The sequence below is a fragment of the Lampetra fluviatilis genome, chromosome 49 (genome assembly GCF_964198595.1).
Source record: "Lampetra fluviatilis chromosome 49, kcLamFluv1.1, whole genome shotgun sequence".
Lineage (NCBI taxonomy): Eukaryota > Metazoa > Chordata > Hyperoartia > Petromyzontiformes > Petromyzontidae > Lampetra > Lampetra fluviatilis.
In genome coordinates this window covers 7,682,118-7,708,800 of record NC_136323.1, presented here as the reverse complement: position 1 = coordinate 7,708,800, position 26,683 = coordinate 7,682,118, and the positions used below count along the sequence as shown (strand labels likewise).

The following is a 26,683-nucleotide window of genomic DNA, read 5'->3' as shown; positions in this document are numbered from 1 at the left end:
ATCTCCGCTATTGTAAATGCCTCTGTTTTTTTTACATTTCATGCACTTACGTATGTGGACGTCGGCGTCGAGTGAAATCATTCGATTTTCTTCCTTTCTTCCTAACGTTGATTGTATGCACCTCCGGGGGTTGAATCTGAGTATCGTGTGACTTGACGAGCGGCGTTGCACTTTGTGTGCCGTGGATGTTCACGCACGCACCAAGGCAGACGAGTGAGCGCGCGCGTTGATGCTCGAGCCGTCGACGTGGTGTGTGCGTCTCATACGCGACGTGGTAGGGCACTGGTTAGCGCGCTTATAATTTTGAACCTGGAGGCCGGGTTTTGGTGTCAGCTCGCGGCCCAACTTTGGTGACCAATGTCTGAACCGGTCCTCGCCCTTCCCCTAGGTCGACTCAGCCTTAAATGAGTGCCTGGCGCGGTGTGTAAACGTCGCCACTGGCTAGACACAGGCAGCAGCCGGGTGCGGTGTTGGCCACCAAACCCCCTCGTGTGCTGCGCAGGACTTAATTAACAAAGATCTGCGCTAACAGCACAGATCTTTGTTTTGTGATGTCAGGAAGCAGCTTCTGTTTGGCTGGATGAAGGGGGCTCAGTGGGTCCAGCGCGGGCTACAGAAGAGATGGACTCATTGGGTACGAAATGATTTGGAGTTGATTGGATTTGCCGATGACTAGTATCAGCAGTGTCATGAAGGGCACTACTGGGCAATTGGAGGCATTTTCCTCCCAGCAACAATGAAGGGCCAATGAGAGACAAACAACTTTGATCAGAGTGTCAGGTGAGTAAAACACATCAAGGTAGCACAATGGGGAGCACGGGTGGTGCGTGTTGCCAGTCATCTCACTCAATTGACCCACCTGGGTCTGTCCCGTGACCTCCTGCCAGCGAGCCTTCCACGATTCACGTGATGGCCTCAAAGTGAACCGAACCTGGCACAAGCGAAGTCACCGCCACTTAGTGGCAGATGACGGCTGTTGTTGCTGTCATATCGAGAGCAGTAGTCCAATGGTTGCCACATCGCATTACCCCAAAAAACTGAGCTCCTTTCCCAGCCATGGCTTGCTTGCATCAGTGGTAAGTGATGCTAGAGTTGGTCCTGTGCCTCTCTTCGACCAACTCACAATTAAATGAGTATCTTGCACAATGTATAGATATCAGCATTAGGGAGACAAAGGCAGCCAGGCACACCACCTGCTAGTGGCCTTAAACGGTCTTCTCTAACATAACTTTTCCAAACAGTCTGTATGGCTATAGAGGAGATCTTTTTATTTTTTGTGTCATGTGGGATGTTAGTGTAGCGGCTCAGGCAATGCGTTACAATCCGAGCCACCTGGATTCGATTGCTTTAGTTTGTGGTGCACAACGCCACTGACAATTTATATGTTGAACCCGACTTGGGCCTCCCTTGGGTTGACTCAGCCTTAAATAAATATCTGGTATGGAGTGTGTACGTCTGTGAACAACGGCACTGGGGGGGGGGGGGGGGGGGAGACAAATCCAGTGGGATGTGGATGCCAGCCTCAACTAACATTTCACTGGCATTCCCATACGGCTGAAGAATGTAATGTGTGCACGCGTGTGCACAGACGTGCGTCCGCGTGTCGGCGCGCGTAACGTTACGTGCAAAGCGCACGGTTCTCTTCCCGTTCTTCCCCCCGGGTCTTACGGGTTTATGCATGGTCGCGCGTTTTTTGTGGATCTGTCCTGTGCACAATTGTGGCATTTTTCAACTGATGGAGGCAAAGGCTTATCCCTGTGCACCGCGAGTCGGGAAAACCGCGGCACTCAGCAACCTCTTGGGCTTTTTGAGATTGCTCGCCAGCAGTGCATTCAAAACCTTCGGCACTCGCTCTCAATTGCGGCTGAATTCCCCTAAAAAAAGCATGTTTACGCATTTGGATGAACTTCATTTGTAATGCCCAGTAAATGCAGTGTAATTATGGGTAGGGTAGCAGAAAATGATGTCTATGATCTGAGCTGGCTGGTGAAATGTAAAGCAGATGGATGGATGGCTCACGACGAATGTAATTAAGAGTGTGCATTAAATGGTAAAGTGTCCTCGTCCCCAGAAGAATCTGAACCCGTGACCCCGAAACTCTCGACCGATGCCATGCAAAGTGGCACATTTCTCTTTAATCAGCGCGTGCCGTGCACACGCACACACACACGCACACACACGCACACACGTGACTTGCATTGTGATGGTGGCTTCTTCAATCGGAAGGGGGTAATTGCTGGTATTTATCTAAGGGCAGCCACAAGTGTAGATGTTATACTTTGATAATGATGCCAGCTTACTCCGGAAAAATAACAAGAAAATTATTTATGATGTTTATGGGAAACCTAATTATTGCCGTAATAATGGATTTGGATAAGTTCCATTGGACTCCGTGGGATTAATGCTGCTTCTATTTACGTATTTTTCAGACTAAATTGAAAAAGTTAAGAAGTTACAAATGGATATTTTGGCACTGTAATAATGACGCTAATAATATTATTACAGGAAACGTACAGAAAATAAACAATTATTTCAATCTGTCATCGGTCTCGCTTATATATATTGCTGCATGGTGAAAGAGTATTCAATTAATAATGGCGATGATTATCATGATAAATTGCCCACGCTAATTGGTTAGGTCCACCAACAAAATAACTCTGTATTGAGTTGCTCGCAGATGATATCACTGTTAAGAGCGGCACAGTTTAATGAAATGAAGACCTGCTTCAGAATAGAAGTCGATCCGATCTTTTCGCTCCCAGTGCTCTGCTCTTTGGACAATTGCCAGCAACTTCCGTTTTTTTCCAATACATTCTATTCCTTCCGTATAATAGGGTAGTGTTAATGATGAATTTTGGCGAGTTGAATTCTTTGAGTTGCGTCTGCATAACATCGCCGGTGGTTGCACCCCCCCCCCATGCCCTCTTGATTTTTGTTGTATAATTTGGTCACGCGTATTTGTTCTGTTCTTCATTAAATTTCCCTTTGTTAACGCAATTCATCAACGCTGTCACACAATTAACAATTGGAACAAAGGGCTTCCGTGTGTTTCTGGTGCCAGCCAAAAACAAATGACATCTTCGTGTGCGGGGACCCGGGGTGAAAGTGATGAAGATGATTGTTGCAAATAATTAATATAAACGTTGAAGGCAACTGAGAGATACCCCGTGTTGCAGTGCTTAACGCACCGGATTTGCAAACCAGAGGTCGCCGGTTCGATCTTCCGGCACGATAGTTGAAACAATGGGCACGTTTCTTAAATCCAACCACCTCTGTCCACCCAGCAGCTTAATTGGGTACATTGAAGTCCATCGGCAGGTCATGTAATTGTCGGGGTAAATTGTGGGTACTTCCACCTCTTTGCAATATGTCTGGTCAGGTCGGAAGAGTAGGCCAAATACTCTCTGCAGGGGCTCACTCTCTGCAATTGCCTGCTCATGTCGGCAGCGGCGTGAGCAGGCAATTGCAGGGCTGCACCTTTACCATTAAAAAAAATGTTTATGAGCATAAACTAATCTTTTGTAAACGCGTCCCATCTTTGGGAATATCCTCTGTTTAGTGCATGCAGCTGGCTGCTGTGGTGTAGCAAGGTGTTCAGCTGCACAGTTAAACTGCACTACACAGTTGTAGTGTTGTAGGTTCATACCCGAGTTGGGAGTCTACTGGATCACGCGCTTTCAGACGCGCTTCCGTGGCCGTCTGGAGCGCTCTTCCTTTCGATATTAGGAAGCCACTGGAGCTATGCACTTTTAAATTATCTACATTAACAAACTCACTTCTTGAGAACTGTTCTTTTTTTTTTGTTGTACTTCCCCCGCACCTCCGATTAGCACGCTTGGCTACGTACAGCACAAACAAAGTTTAACACACACACACATATATATACACTTATCCTCCCAGAGAGGCTCACAATACAATATGATTTGTGTTTACATCTCAAGCTGCTGTGGAGAATATTCATAGAAGCGGTATTTTTTGTTTGTTATGTAAAAGCATTGCAGCCGTGCAATTTCTTGCTCACACACCACTGTTGCTGGAATGGCCTAAAATAGACGCTATAGAGCCCCTCTAGAAGACGGTATTTGGCCTTCAATACTGCCCAGACGTCTCGGAAGAGGTGGGATTTCCCACACTTTTCCCCAGCTCACACGCGGCCTGCTCATCGATTCACTGTTGCTGTGTATCCATTGAACGCCGCTGCTGCTTGGACAGATGTGGGCCGGGTGATGCATTTCATGAACCTGCCCCCCCCCCCCCCGATCGCTTCACATGCCATGCCCACGTCGAGAGATCGAATCCAACCGGGCGACCTCTGGATTGCAAGCTCAGCGTGCCATCCACGACGCCGTCGCATCGCCGCCACGATTGTTTTATTTTTCGATGTTAATGGGGCATCCCAGTCGATAGCAAATTACGGGTACAAGCACCGCATGACTGCGGTGATTTCCTGCGACCTGGAACGCATCGGAAGAGAACTCTGCCACCAAAAGCCTCCTCGGCGCATCTCTGCCTCGCTCGCCCGTGCAAGAGCGAACATTTGCAAACTCTTCTTACGGAATTTAAACGAGGACCCGCCGCCGTCGTCGTCGTCTCGGGGAAGGGAAACGCCGCGTCTCCAAGCCAGCTCGAGCACTGCTGAATTTTTTAACGGCACCGGAGGTGTCTGATGTAGAATGCAAAGCAGCCCTGGGTTTTTGGTGGCCGAGTTCCGTGGCTCGCACGGACTGGCTGGTTGACGATTGCCTCGTTCAGTTCACGTTTGTTAGGACGCAAAGCGATGTCCCCGTCTGCCTCGTGTCCCCTCCGCCGTCCACCCCATCGCCGCCACGGACGCGCCCCGGCTCTGTGTACAAGAGCGAAGTGGCCGACTCGTCTCGCTCGCCATTATCAAGTGGCGACGGCGCGCTGCGGGCAGGAACACGCGTGCCAGTCGTTGTCAAAATGTCTTGCAGGGTAAGAAATAAAAGTGCGTTATTCTATATTTGTTTCCCCGCAGAGCTGCTTGTGATGCCATCATTGGGTTTGGGCAAGCTGACGTGTTTTCGAAGCAAAAATCGTGAGTTTTTTCTTAGGGCACTCAAGGGACCGTCGTCCATCAAGGTGGGATTATTTGACGAACTCATCATGGCAGCCCTCGCAGCAAGTGCCAGCCTCACCGTCGCAGTGACGACACGCGATGGACATCATCACCGTGGGCGACTGCGGACGTAGAGAAACGTTTCACCCAATCGGTATTTTATCAGCGTTCATCAACAAGTTGTTTGTTTATATATTTTTTAATTGGTGGCTTGGGAGCGAGCGAACAAATGGCCGCAGGCTCGGAGGTTGCAATCACACTTCCATCATCAACTTCATCATCATTGTCATCGTCAATTATCCATCATCCACCACCATCATCATCATCATCCATTGTAATACAGTCCTCTGAATCATCAATTATCCATACATCATCGTGACCAAAGCCGTTGATGCCATGACACCTCGCCAACGCGTTTTACCATCTCCAACATTCGCGTGACCTCCACGTGAATGACGTGACCTTCAAGATGTGCCCTGACAGTATACCACCATGTGCTCTCAGGGCTTCCCCATCATTGCCAGACTCGTGTAGATCATTCCTGCCCCGGTAATCTATGCGCCCTCCTCTACCCTGCATACGCGCTAGCCAGCGCAACCGTTGTGTTTCCCAATCGCATCTACAACACGGACCTGCCACTGTCTTGCCACGAGATCCCTAGCATCTGACTCAGACACCTGTGCTCAAATGCTGTTGGCGCTTGTTTTTATTACTCACCAGTCCATTGTGCATTCTTTCTCTTCTGCTGGGTGAAATAAACCCCCACACATTGGTACAATTGGAATCTACCTGCATCCATATTAAAGTAATCCCTCGCCACTTCGCGGTTCAAGTTTCGTGGCCTCAGTGCATCGCGGATTTTTCGAACTGATTTAAAGGCCTCATCATACCTGTGCAGTAACACCATCATCATCATCGTTCATCATCACATTCATCGAACTGCACAGGTCTGTCATCGTCGTCATTGTCATTGTCATCGTCGTCGTCGTCATTACTGGAGTCAAGTCTCAAGATACTACTGTCATTGGTGAGTGTAGAACACCATAATACGTATCGTATGAGAGAGAGAGTGAATGTATAATATTAAGGTTTTACAATTAAATAGATTTAAGTAAAATATATATATAAAGTATAAATATACATCTTTTAAACATTCTGGTACCCACACACACATATACGGAAATTCCTAGGGGGCCAATCCTACTTCGCGGATTTTCACCTATCGCGACGGGGTTCCGGTCCCCATTAACCGCGATAAACGAGGGATCACTGTATTTTTGCCACTGAGTCTGCGGTCCTGCCGGATAGAATGACGCTGGCTCGCAACGACGTTTGACAAGATGAAGTCAGAGCGATGTAAGGCCACTTCCACGTGGCCGGTGGCTCGGAGCCTTATTCCAGGAGACGTGAGTGCTCGCCTTCAGCACACTTTTGCAGCTCAACACAAGTTTCATTTTAGACAAAGTCACTCGGTGACTCGTGTGGTTCAGTCATTGACATCGTGGGATTTAATCATATACATATTCTGTCAGGCTGGTGCCATCAAACTGTGCCGTTTCCAAGTGTGGACAATGCGGGCTCACTTGGGCTTTTCTAAAATATTGAAATAACTCAGGTTGGCAGGTGTAAGAAATATATAGTGCTTTATTTCACCACTGTATTAGGCAAATATTTTATAAAGAGATGTTTGAGACAGACACTTAAATGATACAAGCCAGAACTTTATTTCACTATCTGTGAAATACTTCAACATGAACAGCTAATGATCTGGATGGCTGGGAGGGCTACCCAAGTCTCCGCTTGCGTGTTTATGATTCGACCTAAAAACTCGAATCTGACACTTTCTGCAAATTATAGATCACCAATCACACAGGTAAATAAAGTATGTGCAGGCTTGAAACAAATCGAGATGACAACACACAAAGGCGCTGCTCACATACAGCAGGAGGGCACAACTCCCATTGTGCCTTGTATGCGTGTCATGTGATCGCAACATTAGCGTGTTAAATGCTCTCAGCCTTGTCCAGACCACCAACCCCCCCCCCTCCCGAAAGAGCTGAACAAGATGCCGCGTTATTATTGAGACCACCGGCTCAAACATTCGAAACGTTGGTCATCCCAACCGTGAACATTGATGTCTGTATTGTATATTCCTCACGAGTCCTGACGAAGCCAATCTACAGCTGTCTCTGTTTCGCCGCTGCCTGTTGAAAGGGCCACGCTCACTGACCCAGCGTGGTGAAGTATGCTCAAACAACCCCATGACCAACGCGGCGTGCTGAGCCTTCATCCAGCAGTGGTTTGATAAAGAGCTGAGAATTATAGTATTATCATCATTTCCCTTCGTGTTGAAACAAGAGAGGTGACGTCAGCTTAGGGTGACCTTCTTCCACCAGCTGATGATGGTGGCGGTGATTAGTAAAACAAAACCAACAGCAAAATATCTAAAGCAACACATCTGTTAGACTTAAGACAACATAAATGAATCCATTTAAAAACATTTGCCTATAACCCAACGTAAAAATGCTTTAACTTAGACTGGAAATATAAGTGATGTCACTTAGGGTGTTAAATACCACCGAGTGCCCGGCGTATGCAATAAAATTTGTCTCTGCCTTCGTTTGAGTTGCCCCCTGAATCTATGTTCACATTTAATTTCATTACCTGCGGGACTACGAAGCAAATGGCAAGCCCTCTCCCTTCCTAACTCACGTTCACCAAGTTATTATCTGGCAGCGGTTGACTCTTACTTCTAACCATGCCACATCTCTCGCCGCTGTACATTTAATCATCGGGATATCTCCTGTGCCATGTCGTGAAAATATAGCTATGCATGAAGGAAGTTACGGCCGTGCAGCATCCACGAAGGCATTTTAATATTTAATGTGAGGCGCGAGGCATTACACAAGATGCCAGCTGTAATGAGGCAGCATATGCACTTATGCTTACAGACAATCCTGACACTAGCACTGAATCTGCCATTGTTTTGATAACAACAACAACAGCAGCAGCAGCAAGAATGAGGAGTTGATGATTTTTCACGCTCTTTTTTGTTTTCACTCTATTTTTCCGAACAAGTTGAACGGAACGTCACTCCTAAATCAAAAAAGCCTGTCATGCAATTTTGGCGGCAGTGCAAAAATAAACAATAATAATAATTCTACACGAGTGTGAAATGACGTTCATAAAAAAAAAACTCAACTTCAGTTCATTGATTACACGATGTCGCGGATCGTTACAGGAAGACGAAACAACCCCCAGCGCTGCTGCAATCTCCCTTCAAGCGCCTCCTGGAAGCCCTCCTGGAATGTTGACCCAGGGAAAATATCTTGGTGGTATATATATATTTCCCTCCCCTCTGGGAATATGAAATGTTGTCTGTAGGAGGTGAAGTGCAGGTGAAGTGTGTTTGTTGTCCGGGGATGGCTGCCAAGGCCATTTCACCTCGAATGGAGATAGATAAATATATATATAGTGTGTGCAAACAAAATTCTACTTCTCTGCACTGACCATGCCCACTAATTCCAGCACACACGGACTGTTGGTATTATCTAGCATGAGATGTGCTGTGCATTTAGCTCAGGATGGAGGTATTGATGAACGCCGTGGTGCCAACGGTTAGAAAAACTGGACATCAAATCCATAAGTGGCATGGTATAATGGGGAGACCTTAATCTAGCAGTGGATTGACAATGGACTACGCATTATTATTCTAATCGTAGTGAGTGTAAGAATTGATCAATAATTGTATGCCTACCAAAAATGTCAAGTGAAAAGTGCTCCCATGCTCGAATGAGTGTTGGGTGACGCTCAGCTCTGTTGGCAGCCGTGAGCCTCTTGTGGAAAACAAATATTAATAATAACTGCCGTGACAAAATTATGCAATCATTATGTAATGGTTAAAACACGGAACTTGCAATGCAGAGGTCGCTGGTTCTCCTGGGCAGGTTTATTAAATCCCCCTCCCTCTGTCCACCCAAGCAGAATCGATGGGTACAACCACAACGAGTCAACCGGCACCGCCACATTTGTTTGGGGTAAACTGTGGGTTACATCTGGCTAGCGTGGAAGAGTAGGCCAAATATCCCCTCGAGGAGCTCTCCAGAGTTCCCCTCTAAATGCAGGCTGTTCCGCTGGCAGAGGCGTGAGCAGGCAGTTGCAGGGCTGCTGCTTTACCTTGCACAGGTGCGGTATTGGGCACTGCTCACCAGGATCCCCAGGCATGTATTTGCATACTGCGCGTGTGTGCAGATTGATGACTCGCGTACAGAAACATTGCTGCCTCATTCATATTGCATACCAAGATTTGTGGTGACTTAACTTGTGCATTATACATTCTAATGATTACAGACTCAGGAACCTCACGACAATGCCTATTAATACCAATGCCTAACGGCGCAAAATGTCTGTATATCAGGTGATCGTTTTTGGTCTGCAGCTCTTCACTGCTTTGAAGAGTCCTTTGGCGGAGGTAATTCTCTCCATAGACCGAAAAACTGTTGACTTCTCACAATGTGGTACCTATTTTATTGACCCCTCGAAGGATGATGGACCGAGTGGACGACTGACTGGGATTTAAACTCCACAATCGTGAAGCTGTGTCGAGCACTGCAACGACACCACCACCTGGTTATGTTGAATAACTACACGTGCTTACTGAACATTTAGGAAAATATTGTAGATTTCCAATTAAAGGTGCATACCATACGTTTGAAATCACGCTTGTGAGTTACCCGTGACATTTCACGGTATGAGTGCCCCAAAAACGTAATTTCCCCCTGCATGTGAGGCTGATGTTTTTCCTTAATTTTACAAAATTATTCACAACCTTCAACTAAAATATTAGATGAATGGGAAGAGTTGAGAGAGAGAGAGTGAAAAAATATCTGTATGCCCTAAATCAAAGGTCAAATGTTGTTGTACAAAGCTCACTATCAATGCCATAGGTCCCTGGTTCATTCCGAAATGAGCACTTGCCACTTTATGACGAAGATTACTCAAATCCGTCGACTGTCTCGTCTCACAGACGGACACATTCAATGTCGCCCCCTACTCGCAGACTTTATGCCCATTTTCAGACCGATGCTGCATACGAGGAGTTTCACAACAGCTGTGCGTTCCACCAACCTCAGCCTCCACAGCGCCACAGCGCTGAATTACAGGCGTTACCACACCATCACCCGCCTAAGTGTGATGACGTCTGTGATATTTATAAGGGTATGAGTCAGATTCGGTGTACCCCTATTTTTTTTCGAGAATCCGTAGGGCCCCTTTGATCATGTTGTGGCCCGAAGCGTTGTGCTGAGTTTGCTTGTGGTACCCAGCGCCACCAACTGCCTTGTACCCTCCAAAGTGGAGATTTTCTTTGTGGGTCACCACTAAGGCATCTGAGCACCCTATCCATGCAAATCCTTATTCCTCTGTATGGCTATTTATTTGCACCTACAACAACGATCAAAGCCTTCGTTAGGTGCACACAGTGGGGGGGGGGGGTTGTTGGATGGCTGCCATTTGTTTGACCGGGATGCATCGGTACAGTGCGGGCGGTGCAGCCCCACCTACCCACCGCGGTCTGTGGGGACATCGCCTTGGGAAGTCGAGGCTTCCAAGTCCATCATTGATCGCCCGCCACCACAGGATGTGTGCGCCCGGTCTGATAATGGGTCTGAAGCCCGAGTTCCACAAAGCCCTCCCCAACTTTCCCCAGGGCTCACATTCAAAGGTGATCGGCGGGGTTTTTGTGTGTGTGTGCGAGCGGGCGAGTGAGGGGTGGAGAGTGCCTATAAACAGGCAGTGGGTGACCGTCCCAAAAAAAACTATTCTAGTTTGGAGGGCACGGAGGGCATTGGTGATGCAGGTCACATGCGACCTAAGCAAAAGCACAGGTTTCTCCAAACAGCGCAAGTTTCAAGTTTAAATTGTCGAACAAGGTGGTAATTCCTATGTCACGACAATGACAACAGCAATAACGTAGAAGCCAAGTACAATGATGACTCAACTATCTCAAGAGGTCTTCGGATTCATGATAAAAAAAAAATTTGTGGTGCCAAGGTTGGGAAGATGTTAACTACCTCGCCTGGTATGCGGTAGGTCGTGGGTTCGAGCCCGAACCTGATGCCTGCAAATTTGGAGTTCGCATGTTCTCCCCGTGGTCGTGTGGATTTTTCTCCGGGCCCTCCAGTTTTTCCCTCCAAATGTAGAATCAACATGCGTTTATACTATTGTCTAATATAAATGTTCACATGATAAGCCACTTTCTGAGCAATCAATTGTGGACATGTCGCTTCTGAAATAGAGCTATATAGCTCAATGGACCTTACCTGGTAAAATAAAAAATAGTTTATAGACTCAACCTCGGATCCATAAAACTCAGGTAAGCTCATTCTAATGAATCGCTCCCCAACGGGAATTTGAATTGATGGTGAGCTGATTGCTCATCCACAGTAGCAGCTAGCCATAATGGCATAGTGATTCCTGCTTTAACTGGTTATTAGCACTTATGATGAACTTTGAATATTGGAGCAAGATTAATGTTGCTTTATAACTCCCATGTTCACCACGTCTGCAGATTTATTTGATCTCGTCAAGGAGCATAAACCAGCACGCGGACTCCGCTCCTCCTTGCAACAGCTACCTTTGGCTCGCCACCGGACAAAGACGGTCACCGCATGGCACGCTTTCAGATGCGCTTCTGTGTCCGCCTGCAAAGCTCTTCCAACATTTGGATTCCACTGGAGCTGTGCAGTTTTAAATGTAGATTGAAAACTAATTTCTTACGAACTGAGTTTTGTGTTTAGTTTATTGCCCTTCCCCCTCACCTCCGATTAGCACAGTTGGCGACGTACGACGCGAAAGAAGTTCAACATACATACAATTGCTAATTGTTAATATTAACTGAGTGACCAGTGGGCGTCGGACATGGACAGAGTGATGCACTTTCTCCGGGCACTCTGGCTCAACCCCAGACATGTAAAATGTTTGAAACAACACCGGGCAGTCCAGAGAAAACACCAGCATCAGCCCCCAACCCGATACATTTGAGGGGGGACATGAGCTACTCCATTCAGTTCCTGATGGAACTCCCAGTACGTAAGCCGAAATATCGGAATTTATGCTGAACAAAATACGGTGCAAAATGAAAATACATCGGAGAGGTATACAGCACAACTGCAAAACACTACATAGCAGTGTTATTGTGATTGATTATAATTCCCATAACCTTTAGCATCACTTTGGGATTCAGCTTGTCTTTTAATTGATTATCCAACCCCGTAGCATCACCTCCTAACCATCACCTCGACCAATAATCCTCCCGCAAAGTTAAAACTTTCGTACAAACTAATTTTCAACATTTGTTTACCTGAAAATTCGCAAACGTTAAGTACAGCTTGTTTACCAAATGAAACATTTAAACGTCAACACATTGAGCGCCTGCTGGTTTAAAACCCAGTACCTCTACTTCTGCAATTCACTCCTGATATGCAATGGGGGGGGGGGGGTGTGTTGGTGGTGCAGGTATCATTTGGAAATGCAGCAATTACTGTGTAGGAAAGCAAAGTGTTCCGAAATTCACTGTCCTGTACACTGTCTGGATGCCATCAAGGTGCATTAATCTGCTCTGATCTTTATTGACATTCTGGCTTTGCTCCTGCTTGCCCTTCCACTGATAAGTGATAACCCCCCCCCATCATCCCCCCCCCCACGTCTCCTTACTCCCACTACCACCCCTCAAGCCCACCACTCTCAACTGCTACCCTACCTGCCAGACGCCGTGGCTTCCGCCCTTGCTGCACCATCACAGCAAACCCCCTTCCGCGCCTCCATCAGCCCTTGTTCCTCCATGTATTATTAAGTATGTTATTATTTTCACAAGTGCTGCATGACATAGAAGCAAAGCTAAAGCTGTGTGCTCAGCAGCGAGTGGTGAAATCAACACCACCCTCCAGCGGCGCATTAGGGGGAGGTGGGAGGGGGTTCGAGCCGCCATCCTCTGTAAGCATCGCTGTGATGGCATTGCACCTGGAGAAATTCTACACCCGTACCACTTCACCGTGACCCTTAATCCTCCACCGCATTGAATTTCCTTACATTATTGGGGGGGGGGGGGTGATGGGGTGGGGGTACCTTGAACAATCTAATTTAAACCCGTGGCAGGAAGTGTTCATTATTTTGTTTAAATATCATCACCATGAATGTTTATGTACCGCAGTAGAAAATAATGCTTTCATTATCCAGAAAAATCTCAAAGTGTGTGTGTGTGTTTTTTCTGGGACATTTTGGCTTATTGAATAGCATGCGAGTGCTGGCCCATCTTAACGATGGGGTGAATTTCCTATTTGCAAGTAACCGACTTGACAACATGTTACCATTCAGACAGAATCAGAGCTGCCTGGATTATTCTTTGTACGTGCGACGGCATCTGGAAACACGATGTTCTTCCATGGGGTGGAGCGTCGGTGCAATGGTTAGCGCATTGCTTTGTAAACCCGGCGGCCTGCGTTAAATTCCCGGCCATATCTTCTTAGTTCTTTCAGTAAAGTCACGTAGAAAGGAAGTAATAAAATAATAAAAATAGAACATAATAAAATAATTTTCACGACGTTTCGGCCACAACGCAAGCAGGTGAAGACCAGGTCTGTCGGGGAGACAGCGTCTGAATGAAACACCACCACGCTTGGAGCGTATATGTAAGCTTTAAATCGAAATTCCCCGGCCATAGTTAACACCAGTGAGTGAAGAGTCTGAAGCGGTCCTAGCCATCCCTTCACCAACCCACACTGCCCAGTGTGGTGAAGTATGGTTAAACAACACCTATCGCCGACGCATTGTCAGGAGGCATTCATTCAGCAGTGCATTGACAGAGAGCTGTATGTACAGAATTATTTATTTTATTACACCGTGAACCATGCGTTTTTGTGTTTGCTATAAAATTGACGGGGGATGTTTTCTTTGTATTTTGCGGATGCCTCTCAGACGTAAACGTTGACCATCAAAGCACAACTGCCTGCCCGAGATGGCTCTTGTTTACCATCTAAAAATACATCAGAGGCTTGTGTGCTTCAAACTCCACTTGGATAGCGAGCATGAATTAACCATACGCACGCGTCTGCAGTACCTGCAGCAATTTGGCTTGGAATGAGGAATGCAACGGAATGTCTCGTGTCTTGGCAAAGAAAAAAATAGCTGCAGAAAAAACGTTGCCTAATGGAGTGACTCGCATTGGCCAAATATCCCTAATTTTAACAAATAAAACTGCCCTGCAAACCACTCAATGGGGATGACACCACAAAATCAGCCCTGACTGCAAACGTTTGGGTAAACAAGCACGCTTATGATAAGATAAACGTGTATTAATGAAACATCGGTGTGAGTTCCAACAGCACACCGATGTTGGAGCATTTCGCTCTTTCCCCGTCGTGTATGATGTTGGACCCGATCGAGGTTTCAAGTTCTGGTTTCTAAAGCGCGTCGTGCTGATGGAGAGAATAAACAACACGCTGGTATTGCCCCCTTTTGGTGTGGGTCCACCACTGCAGCAGTGGAAACTGGAAATTTGCCACCAAGTCCCATTATAAGTAGTAATAATGTTAACAACGCCAGCATGATGAAGAGCTCGTCATTTGGATTGAGAAAATCAACATGAGTATCGCAAAATGTTTTAACCGACATAATATCATTTTTAGGAATGCAAAATATTTTCGAATGTGGTCAAATTACAAGTAAACCAACACTCAATGCTGTACAACTATTGTATGCATGTGCAGAAATGCGTGTATGCTGAAATTCTTTCGCACCGTACATAACCAACCGTGCTAATCGGAGGTGGGGGGGGGGGGAGAAACACACATTATTGAACTTTGTTTCCTGAAAACCAAATATTGTGCACACACAAATACAATGACATTAGGCTTGTACGGTGAACATTAAGAGGACAATCGTGTGAGGTTTAAGTTTTATTTTTTGTATAGTATTATATATATATCTCTTACAGTTTAAAAATATATGCTTAAAAAAATCTCAACGAAAAATGTGTTTACATATTTGATCGTAGCAAAACCATCACGATTAATTTTAAAATGTTAAATTAAAACAACAGTTCGCTTGTGCCATAATTTTAAATACGGGAGGAAAAGTGTCAAAACATATTAAGGCAAAACATACACATTGTATTTTTAACAAGTCATTGGAAACATATATGTGTTTTTATTTAAATATGCTCAAAGTCTATTAGTTACCTTTTAGTGGCTTGCAATTATTTTCTAATTAAAGGACATTCATAAAGCAGATCAATCCACCGCGTGACCTTTGCATTTCTATCCTGTTGGGAAGGCCCATGTAACTGCAAGTACTTGGAAATAGCTTTGCGTGTTTATAAAATGAATATCTTATAAATTACCTCCCTCACCTTTCAAGGCTGTACATCAAGTAGCTATACAACTCATGGGATTTTTGCAGAGAAGTGTGGGAAACAAAATAATTGTCCTTTTCAATGAATAAGAATGTTATATTAAAAAGAAAGCCGTCCCTTGGTGTGGACCAATCAGTTTCAAGGACAATGCATATATTATCAGAGTGTGTTTTTTTGTTTGCATTTAGACTGCAGGTATTGTGGTTAATGCAGACATGAATCCTTCTAAAAAGGTATTCAGTTTTGTTGCCAGAAAAAAGGGGGAAAACCCTATTATTATATTTTGGTACTGGCAAAGGAGGTCTAATGATGAAATAAGAATGTTGTCACAGTCCATCAACCAATGGGTTTCTGGACCAAGAGCCAGGGCACTTTTCGACCACCTTTTCTCAAATTCCAGCCCTTGCCACCATGCGCTCTATCAGCCTTTTCCAGATTTACCAATATTTTATCTCCATATGCAAATTGAGCCCACTGCACACTGCATGCACCTGATGGTTGGTAATCAAGGACAGCTGTGTAGTTTGATGGTTGTGAAGACTGGAGTTGAGAAACACTGGCCGATCTCGACCGATTTGAATCGTCTAGATGCCATCAGTGAATTCTGGGATGTTCATCGACCGACGTTATGCAGCGTGATGTCACAGACAGGAGTCCATTCATCTAAGTCAGTGGTCGGCAATCTTCGGCTCCGGAGCCGCGTGCGGCTCTTTAAGAACTGCTTCGTGACGTCGTTTATCAAGGACCACCGCCGTCTCGTATTCATCGCGTGCATTGCGGCTCTTGAAAAATTGATTTTTTTTTTACCGATTTCTTTTTTTTAAATGGCTCTTCTTGTTATTTTGGTTGCCGACCCATGATCTAAACTATAAACAGCAGAGTTTAGAGTGTGGCACCTTGTCATATGTAGACACACAATAAAAAACACACCAGTGTATGAATAAACATTTGATTCAGCTCTGATGTAATAGCAAAAACAAAATCCAATTGAATGCGTACCAAAGTGATGAGGTAAACATATACTGTACAAATTGCGTATTTCCTTCAACACACACACACAACATTGTAATCTATCTCAAGCAGTAATAAAAACTCTGCTAGATTAACACAGCTTTAAAAATATAAAAACATCACATTGTCAATAATATTTTTTATCTCAGCAATGCACCGATTTGTTTGATCTTAGCTGGGGAGAAACACTCCGTGATTACATCTTTGACTTCACCGTGAAGAAAACAAGCAGCTGATGCAATTTCTGGAGCAGTGATTACACGAACATTCCTAGAAGACAGATGCGTATACCAATGATATTAGTTCACTTTTAAAGCAACTCAAACATGAGAAAGTGAATATGTAAATCAAGAGACTTTGACTCTCATTGTTTATATAATGTATACGTAGCTATTTGCTATGCATATGCTACATTTATTATGGATCTACGTCAAAAACTTTGATATAAATACAAAACTAATCCTGAACAACTTACAGGTGAGACACCTACAGCCACACCTTGAAGCTTGTGAGGTCTAATGCTGTGGATTTTGATTTGAAATCACTCTGCATTGTTTAAGAATACATGCAGCATGTGTTACATGTTCACGGATACATTGCGAATGAAGGCCTCTTTGCAAAACATAACAAAAAACAAATCTCATTTCCAGCAACAAAAAAAGCTTCTGTAAGGCCACTGCATAAGAGCTTGCATATATCGTCTGCATTACAAGCAATATGAGCAAGCTGGTGTATTATTTATATGCATTACAACGAAGCATATCCAACCTCGCCCACGCCTGGTGCAGTGTATTTTACATGACATAACTGTGATTTCCCACAGACGCTCACATATTCAACCTTTTCACAGATCCACCTACATCGCAGTCGGATATGTGATGTTCAAATGTATATGCACGTGTACTTATTTTTCATATAAATGTGTTTCATTGAAGAGTGGTGATGCAATGTTTAGCTCATTTTGCCACAATCACGGGTGCCTGGGTTACATTCCTTGCCATGCACATTCGTAAGAAAGTGATGTCGGAACTTTGCCTCGTCCTCTCCGAGGTCTGCTGAGCCTAAAATTCCTACCCCATAGGATCAGTAGAGCTGAAGGCAGCACTGGAGAGACAGAGGTGGCTGGAGGTAAGAGGCCAAACTATTTCCTCATTGCCATGCTGGCAATAATAGGCGCTTGCTAACAGCACTTGCACTGTCAGTCGTAAGGCTAATCAAGGCGTATTTGTTGTATATAAGAACAGGCATGCTCAGGTTTTAAGACACTGCATGATAACGGCGACATCATGAATATTGAAGCGAATGCACCGGTGGTGCAACAGAGCTACGAACGGTGCTGCAAGCTCTAGGCATTGCTTCCACAGCCAGTGGAAGTCCTGCTGTGTCTTTGCTGGAACCACGGTCAGAGCAGAGAGCCAATCCCCCATGAGTTAAACAAATAGTGATTCTCAGCTCCCGTCTGCAACCAAGTTGCACGTGCTTTTTACCTGGGCCATCACATGCCGTCGTGGAGTCGACATGAAAGCGAGGGACGTGACTTGTTCAAGAAAAACCATGGTGGGAAAAATTACAAAATCAACAAATGCTAAATGAGCGTGGTCAAACCTAACCCCCCCCCCCCGTCTCCTCACTGCTCATGGCGGGTGGAAAGCCGGAGAGAGAGAGGGTTTATGGGCTGAGACCTTGGACCATAATAGTTCATCGCATACGGTGACCGATGGCCCTGGACTACAGTAAAGCCTCGAGAAGGCAGAACAATTTTGGGGAAAACATTTCCCATTCTGGGGGATGATGTTCTGCATACTGTAACTCATTCAATAATTTTAAAAAATGCTGAATTTTACTTTCATGTAAATATCATTACATTTACACGTAATTCAACTCCAAGATATTTGATTCATACTTCATAACAATTTACTAAATATTTGCTGTTTACATATTACATTTTTTTATCACTACCATATAGTGGAGTCTGAGCGAATTTACATCAACATGAAGCACAAGATGACGGCTGAGCTTCACTGGACTTGGAAGGCCGAATAGATTTCTGATGGGCTCGAAACACTTATTTTAGTTGTAAATTAAACCTAAAATCAACGTAAAAACATCACGCGGTATCCAAGAGAACAGATTCCCAAATTCCTGGAGGGTTTTTTTTTATTGTTTAATGATCTCGGAAAAGCCCCCCAGCTTACTCGAGTCGAAATTTCAGAGGTTTGACTCTGTCCTTGCTGATACGAGCCACTTACTAACCCAAACCCTGTACCAGCAAAGCCTGCTTCCCAATGGTCACGGAAACAAGGTGTCAGCAAGTGCGCTGCATGTGACCAGAACCGGCTTTCCATTGCGCGACAGCATCACAGCCAAGGAGGTTCCCAGGGAGATGGTCCAGAGCGGTGGTGCTACACCAGGGCGTTGTAGAAGTCTCCGGCATGGGTCACGTCTGAGCGGAGGGCTCGCGACAGCTTCTTGGTTCTCCGACGGACGCACTCAGCTGCCTCCATGGCCCGGTCGAGTGACGCGAACAGGCCAGGGTCGTACGACTGTAGGGAGAGAATCAGCTGTGCTCAGCCACCGAGTCACTTCATCCAAGCACAGGGGCGAGAGCCCACCGAGACTGAGACGCGTCTCTTTTGCAGCAACAGTAACAGCAATGGAAAGGCGTGGATATCATAAATATCTCCCTGAAAAAAAAAGCATTTGCTCCGAGTGAGTGGTGAAAATGCCACAATCCCATTGGCAAGGACAGTGTCCACTTACCTACCTTGCACTGACCACAAACGAACCCATTTGATGTACTTCCACCCCCTCCCTACCTCGCAACCTCAATTGAACCCACAACATTGAGTTGGGTGTTCTGTCTTAGTGACCCTGGACTGCGTGAGGAACACAGTGGTGCTATTAATGCTGAGAGTTCATTTAGAATTGTGCCAAAGCCTCATCGAGTCTCAAGACTCTTTTGCAGGAGGGCCCTGCCATCGGGATGTCTGGTTATTCCATTAAAGAGTGTTTGGCTTTTGCGAGGAAACTGCATTACCCAGATAAAACCCACGAACATGAGGAGGTGACATACCTTAACGCAATTTCTGTTTAAACCTATTGCAGTACTGCTGCTCTCTCCTGGCCATCTGCTAGCTCAAGTCAACACCTGCTGTTCCCTGGCAGTCTCCCATCTAAGAACTGACTCAGCTCAGTTTTTATTGGCTTCCAAGACATCGCGATTACTTAACAAACCTCTTTAAAAGGGAACAAAGAGAATCAAATGTGAACATGAATTTTTAAAAATTCAACAACTACTGTCCGTCACAAATTGAACCAATGAAATGATATGCTATTGACACCGGAAGAAGCATGCAACATTCCTGCGGATACAAATAATACGTGCAATAATTCTACCCGACGTACAAACCACTGCAAAACACACCTGCCTCCATCTTCCATACCACCACATAACAAGATGCAGCTGTTCCTCTCATACATTTGCAGGTGGTAAACAAAATATTTAAAGGAAACAATGATACATTCGGCAGTTTTTGCCTTCATAGCCATTTCAGCATTAAGAGAATATAAGACGTTTAATGACGGGAAAAAAATAAAAATCACGGGCGTCCCCGCATTGTGCTCGCTCGACCTTGGATCAATTTACCGTATCCATGCTGTTCGTGCTTCTGCTAAATTGACTGATGGCCTTGCCGCCGGACTCATAACCTGACCCCTGCCGCGGGGCGGCAAGGGTTAGGCTCACGTGGCGGGGCGCTCGCTTCCCGTGGCCATGAGCCCCCCCCCCACCCTGACGCAGCAAGACGGCGGTGGGCAGCGTGGCGCCGCGTGACGCCCCGCGTCTCCGCAGGGGGACGGCCCGGATGCTTCCCCGCGCCTCCTTTGTTAGCGGAAAGTAACGGATCACCCTCACGCCGTTTCGTCCCGGCAGGGCATTCGTCATCGTTCAGCTCTGGTGTGGTTTGGTTGTGCCGCGTGTTGCTCGCCGTGACGTCTGCTGTGTCTGTCCCACCCGTGGACAGACTCACCCGTGCCGTAGGAAAGTGGTATTTCCATATTGATGATTAAATTACTCCTGCGTAGGGTTTGCTCTCGTGCTGTTTGGCAATACGATGTGTGGTGTTCGGGCTGTACCATTTCGTTCCACGTGCTGGGAGCTTCTTCAGAAACTGGATTCATTGCCAAGAGCTGGCAACAGTACCAGCAGGCAGCACTATATAATCAGCGTTGGCTCGCCACTGATGTTCACTGCGGTTGGAAATCAAATCCGGATTTGTAGCACAATGAGCTAACCACTGCACCACCGCCACTGCTCTAGCCTACGCCTTTTTTAATTAATATTTTTTTGTGTATGACCTAAAGGGCACAATTGCTCTGGAACCTTTAATGTGTATTGGAAACGTATTCCATAGTTTGGGGCAGCTGTTGGAAAAGCCTGCCACCTTACGTGTGACTTGTTCTATGATTAACAACCCCAAGGGCACCTGAAGAGTGCAGCTATAGCATTAAATTCAGCAGTTTCTATGGATCCGTGTGGTGGAAGAAGTTTTTAGTTGAGCAGAAGAGGAATTTTGTATTGAATTTTGCATTCGAGTCGATGGCCAAATCACCCGGAATGACCCGTAACTTTCCAGGTCTCGGAAGCTAAGCAGAATTGAGCCTGGATGAGTGAGTGGCCACAACGCACAAATTGCTTGTCATAGAGCCGTGAGGCTATGTGGTGGGTAGCAGAGGGCAGTGCAGCCAAATAAATTGTTGTACTGCACGTCGATGTTCCCACGTCTATACTCCCCGCATTCAATAACCCGCATTGACTAGTCTGGTGAAGTGTGCTCAAATGACCCCTTGTTACCAGTATGGGATGGGGAGGCAAAAGGGCTGCACATGTACAAGCCAATGTTTATAATATTTAAAAAAACATGCCATAAAAATGTACCAAGATTCAACAGCTGACAAATACAGCACAATCCGTCAGCTGAAAGGTAAAAGCCAGATATTTTTCAGAATGCAGGACACTGACAAGAAGCTGCACCAGAAATAAGGGGAGGTGAGTGACCACAGCTAACTGCACATCGCCATTAACACTTGCATTTTATAGGCAAGGTGACCACTAATTTGCAGCAGCAGAATTATCATCGTTGATCTCAATGCAGCAAGTTATATAACCAAAAAAAAAGGGAAAATTGCAAAGGATTCACTTTCAGATAAATGCCACCCATCAAGAAAGGCAATTGGCAGTGCTCTGTTAGCGCAATTCTGTAATGAAGGCTTTCCGGTGGAGATTTCCGAAGCGGCAGTCACGATCGCAGTAATTAAGCTGAGGCTCATTGCCATACTTACACCGCACAGGGGCAAATTAAAGACACGCTCCCAATGCTCATTTGAGCCCATGTGGAGAGCCCCAGTGTAGCTTTTTAATTTACGAAATTGTCTTTATGTGAAATAAAATCCGCACTCGGCTTCATTACACAGAAAATGGACAATGGGTGCAGATTTGGCCGCATATGCGTGCCTCACCTTTCGCGGACATTTAAATACAATTCATAGCAACATACATCTCTATCTTGCGTCCGCTGGGAGGAGGAGGAGGCGGCGGCGAAGACAGCAGGTTTGACATAAGTTCCGAGATAGCGGAGGAGCGCCTGCGGTTCATTACTGGGGCATCCAGGGAGAGCGGCAGGCAGTTGCTGTCAGGGGTAAGAGGTGGCAAAGCCACATGGCTACCAAGCGCGCACATTTGCACAGGGCACAGCTGTGCAATATAGCCATTTGTTTATTTATTATTCTTTTTCTTGAAAGCCTCACAGAGTCTCAAGGCTCTTTTTCAGGAGGGTGCTGCCAAGTTTTCGCATTAGGGGGGCGATGCTACTGCTTTGTGTAATCTCAATTGAGTAATTTGCAGGTGATATCTGAGCATTGGGATATCTGGCTAATACTAGTTACATTGGGTTTTTGTTTTTTTAACTACGGGAGGAAATTGGTAAAACCCCGAGGAGAACATACAAACTTTACACAAAAAACCCAAGTCAGGAATCGAGCACAGGCTCTCCTTGCTGTGAGGCACAAGCGGTACGAATGTGTCACCCTGCCGCCGAAAAACGATAGACCGTAATGTTGTGATTGATCGTACAGTGTCGGTAAAGGTGGATGCCATATTGGTGTAACAGTCGCACATTAGATTTGTTATTCAGATGCCACTGGTTCGTTCTCCCGGCGTGGTAGTTGAAACAGTATAAATGCGTACCACCACAGTTAGTCGATTGTTAGGTTGCGTGTGGTGGGATAAAGTGTGGGCACCCCCCACCTTTTGAACCGTACAATACGATGTCTACTATAATTGTATTGTCCCATAATTGTAGTGCTCGTTTTTTTTTTCGTTTGGCACCAAACCGTTATTCGCTTTCTTCGTTTTCCAACAATTGCCTTGTGGCTCTGATGCTATGCACCTTCCACAAGATGTCCCTGGCGGTCACCCAGCGGCCGTCTCCGTCGCGAGCGGGCCCCACGCTGTGGCTGCGTCGAGTCCGCTCCGGTGGTTGCCCCGGCACGCGGTCAACCGCGGCATAGAGACGTGCGGGAGACACGGGCACGTACATGGGGGCAGGGCTCGCGTAGTATCTGGGGGGAAAGAAACAAGACGTTCAAACGGTACCTCTGGTCCATAATGGAGATTTTTGGGTAAGATCGTGTGAATAGAAATGGGTTGTTAAACCCGCCACCACCTGACACAGCCAATTAGTAAGGTTTGTCATGTAAATATAACGTGCTATTTCGTAACTAGTACAGCACACTGGTGTGTTGAAGAGTAAACCCACAACATCTCCAATTCGGGTATGACGTTTCGCCGGAATTACAACCAGCAGCCAGAGCTATGGAGAAATCCTTCTGTTTCGGTCTCAAATAGAGGGATAGATGTGATGTCATCACTTGTGTGCCAATCAGGTGCGAAGGCCAGAGGCGATTAATTACTGGAGAAACGTCGTACTCGAATTGAAGTTGTTGTGGGTTTACACTCCAATACACCAGCGTGTTGAACTAGTTACTGGAGAAACGTTGTATTCGAATTGAAGTTGTTGTGGGTTTACACTCCAATACACCAGCGTGTTGAACTAGTTACTGGAGAAATGTCGTACTCGAATTGAAGTTGTTGTGGGTTTACACTCCAACACACCAGTGTGCTGAACTAGTTACTGGAGAGACATCGTACTCGAATTGAAGATGTTGTGGGTTTACACTCCAACACACCAGTGTGCTGAACTAGTTACTGGAGAGACGTCATACTCGAATTGAAGGTGTTGTGGGTTTACACTCCAACACACCAGTGTGCTGAACACGTAACGAACTGGCATGTTTTGTTCACGTGACAAACCTTACTACTTGGCTGTCGGATGGTGGTGCGTTTAACGACACATGTTCATTTGTGCGATCTTACCCAAAAGCCTCTGTTCCGGATAATATTAGTAGCGGAAGCCTGTGGTACCTCTGGTGCCATCTCACTTGCTGCGGTGGCTCAGCCCACGTGACTATCATCGTTAATTGCTTGATATCGCATCTCGTACATACGTATGTACGTTACACCTCTTCCGCGCTGTACGTAGCCAAACGTGCTCATCGGAGGTGCATCTCAAAGTGCCAACGGAATTAAGAAGTTTGATTGAACAGAGCGCTAGATATAGGTAGCAGCAACGTACAAACTTAAAATCACAGTTGTCATCCGATTGCAGTGATTGATGGATGGTGATGATGATGATGAAGAATGGGATGCAATCTCAACTCTCCCTTCACCTTGTCCAAACGTACATTTGTGCACGTGCTCTCTCATTCGATCAACATGTACTGCTCTGCAATTCGCAAATGGCAGTGAGGTGGTAGTCGCCATTTTGTTAGTTATATCTGTTAAACATTTTTGCCCACTCTCTGCATACTGTGTAGTACTAAAGTGCACACAAACATCCAGAATAAGGACCCTTTTGGACTCTTAGACTTTATGGTTAATTCTAGATTTGAAGTTTTCGTGACTGCAAGGTTTTTTCGGTGAAGTCACGTGGGTAAAAAACGAAATAAAATAAATTAAAATGAAAACAACTATAATTAAAACAAATCATAATAATTTAGTTGTTTTCATTTTCATTTATTTTTATTTAGTTTTTTACCTACGTGACTTTACCGAAAAAAAAACAAAATTTATGGTTAATATCTCAAACTTAAAGAGATAGTGTTTCTTTAGAGCGGCATAGCTACAGGAATCCACACAGGAGATGTGAACTTTAAAAACAGGCAATGCTCGGGAAACTCGCTCGGAGTGAAAAGGCACGTACATGATGGGTGGCGTGTGGGGCACGTATTGCAGCGAGTAAGGGAAGGAGACCCCAGGCTGCAGGATGGGTGCAGCGGCCTCTAGCGTGGCCGCCTCGTGGCTTCTCCGCTTGCCTTTACTGCGACCCTGGCGTTGGAAGGAATCTGCCGGGGCGGACGGACGGACGCAAGCAACACGGCGATTGCATGCGGATACAGCGTCGTGCGTGTGCTATCAAGAAGGGCCATTGACCAAAACGAGGTTGACTGCTATTTAGGCTATTGGGCCACATGGTAGGCAGCAGGAGGCAGTTCAGCAACATCATGTGTTGGTCTGTACTAACAGCTAATATGTAAATATACTTCTCACCGTTTCCAACCACCACTGACCAGCATGGTGAAGTAAGGTTAAATAACTCCAATGTATGCATGTATGTATGCTGAACTTATTTCGCACCGTGCGTAACCAACTGTGCATATATCAGGCTTCGCTTTCAGCAAAATGGATGCGAACAAGTCACATGAGCCAAGGGTGGTGACGTATTTGTGGAAATTGCGCATTTTCATCGCAGAAGTAGCTTACGTAACTTTTTCCTCCAATGACATTGACGCAAGTCGCTTACCGTGGACAATTGTTTTACACGAGACACGCACTATTACAGTTATACTTGACTGTCATGGTAACAATGTCTTTTATTCATCCAGTAAAGGCTCACTGCATTTCAATGCCCCTTGCGGAAGGGTCCTTCTTTGGGACGTTTGGCTATTTAATGTGCTATGAGGACGCATCCATTGCCCAGAACCCTGCCGATTGTATATTTTTCCTTTTAAGGCCACAAGCGTTTTTGATTAATGCGTTTTTTTTTTACAATTACTGAATGTATATTTCCCATTTGGGTGGCAACGAGAGTTTCCAGAGACAACTCTCTCATTTGTGGGACTGAGCGGCAATGCCTAAAGATCGGGTTCAGAAATCTTTGCTCTTTGCTGCCATCTAATGGCTGAATTGCAGATTTGCAGATTCTGCAGATTAAGTCCGACACCTGACCAGTTCCTCCTGTGCATGGGCAGATTTTCCCTCCTTTGGCAGCCAGTCTGTCATTCGTCTTGACCACCGACGGTTATCCTTGCTGCTGACGTGTCCTGGCCACGCCAACTTATGTTTTCTTAATCTTGCATATGCTATCTTCCCCATGTTGCCCATCTACCCGTCCCGTGAGTTCAATTCGCAAGCAAGTATTTCACAAAGCAAATGTGTTTCTTTTGGAGCATTTATTTAATGCATGATCATCGCAGGTAAAATTGAGTGATTAAAAGGTTATTCTTTAGAAGAACGCCGTAAATGAGAACTGATTGCAGTGGTATTGGAAAACTGACTTAAATCATGGAAGAGCAAGTATGTACATTAAACTTGCTTCACAACGTACATCGCCAACCGTGCTAATTGGAGGTGCGTGGTAAGGACATCAAGCTAAGTACAAACATCAGTTCTAAAACAATGAAAAGTATGAGATTGTGTGTAACAACCTAAGCGCAAGGAAATGGCTGTATAACTGTGAAAGTAAACTTGCTGACTCAAATCAGCGTAACAAGATCCACTCCCAATGCAAACTAATTACGCTGGTGTTAAAGATCAAATATTAGCTGAGGGTGATGCAAACTAGGCCTGGGAAATCCGTGAGCAACATTGGCTGGCGCTGCATGTAGCGACCCTGATTGGTAACCGTCAACAAGATAATAGCTTCTTTCAACATTGATTCTCATGGTACTTACTATAAATGCTGCACTAAATTGAATCAATGGTTGATTGCAGAGTGAACTGCAGCATGGGAATAGAGAACTTGAGACATTGACATGCAGGACTGGGGACGTGCAACCAGACAACTGTACAC

The 26,683-nt window shown here is 45.6% G+C and overlaps 1 protein-coding gene and 1 long non-coding RNA gene across 2 annotated transcripts in view; both read right to left on the bottom strand.

Annotated features, from left to right (window-relative positions):
* Positions 1 to 12,893, bottom strand: part of LOC144948392 (uncharacterized) — a 38,411-nt gene extending 25,518 nt beyond the window's left edge. The window contains exon 1 of the long non-coding RNA XR_013640154.1: positions 12,837 to 12,893. This is a non-coding gene — a long non-coding RNA (uncharacterized LOC144948392). The remainder of the gene's footprint in view (positions 1 to 12,836) is intronic.
* Positions 12,894 to 16,850: 3,957 nt separating this feature from the next.
* Positions 16,851 to 26,683, bottom strand: part of LOC144948506 (microtubule organization protein AKNA-like) — a 65,936-nt gene continuing 56,103 nt past the window's right edge. Inside the window, exons 23-25 of the mRNA XM_078878042.1 lie at positions 24,815 to 24,956; positions 22,943 to 23,114; positions 16,851 to 19,039 (exon numbers count right to left, since the gene is read on the bottom strand). Of these exons, the coding sequence (XP_078734168.1) occupies positions 18,899 to 19,039; positions 22,943 to 23,114; positions 24,815 to 24,956 (455 nt within the window). The 3' untranslated portion in view covers positions 16,851 to 18,898. The remainder of the gene's footprint in view (positions 19,040 to 22,942; positions 23,115 to 24,814; positions 24,957 to 26,683) is intronic.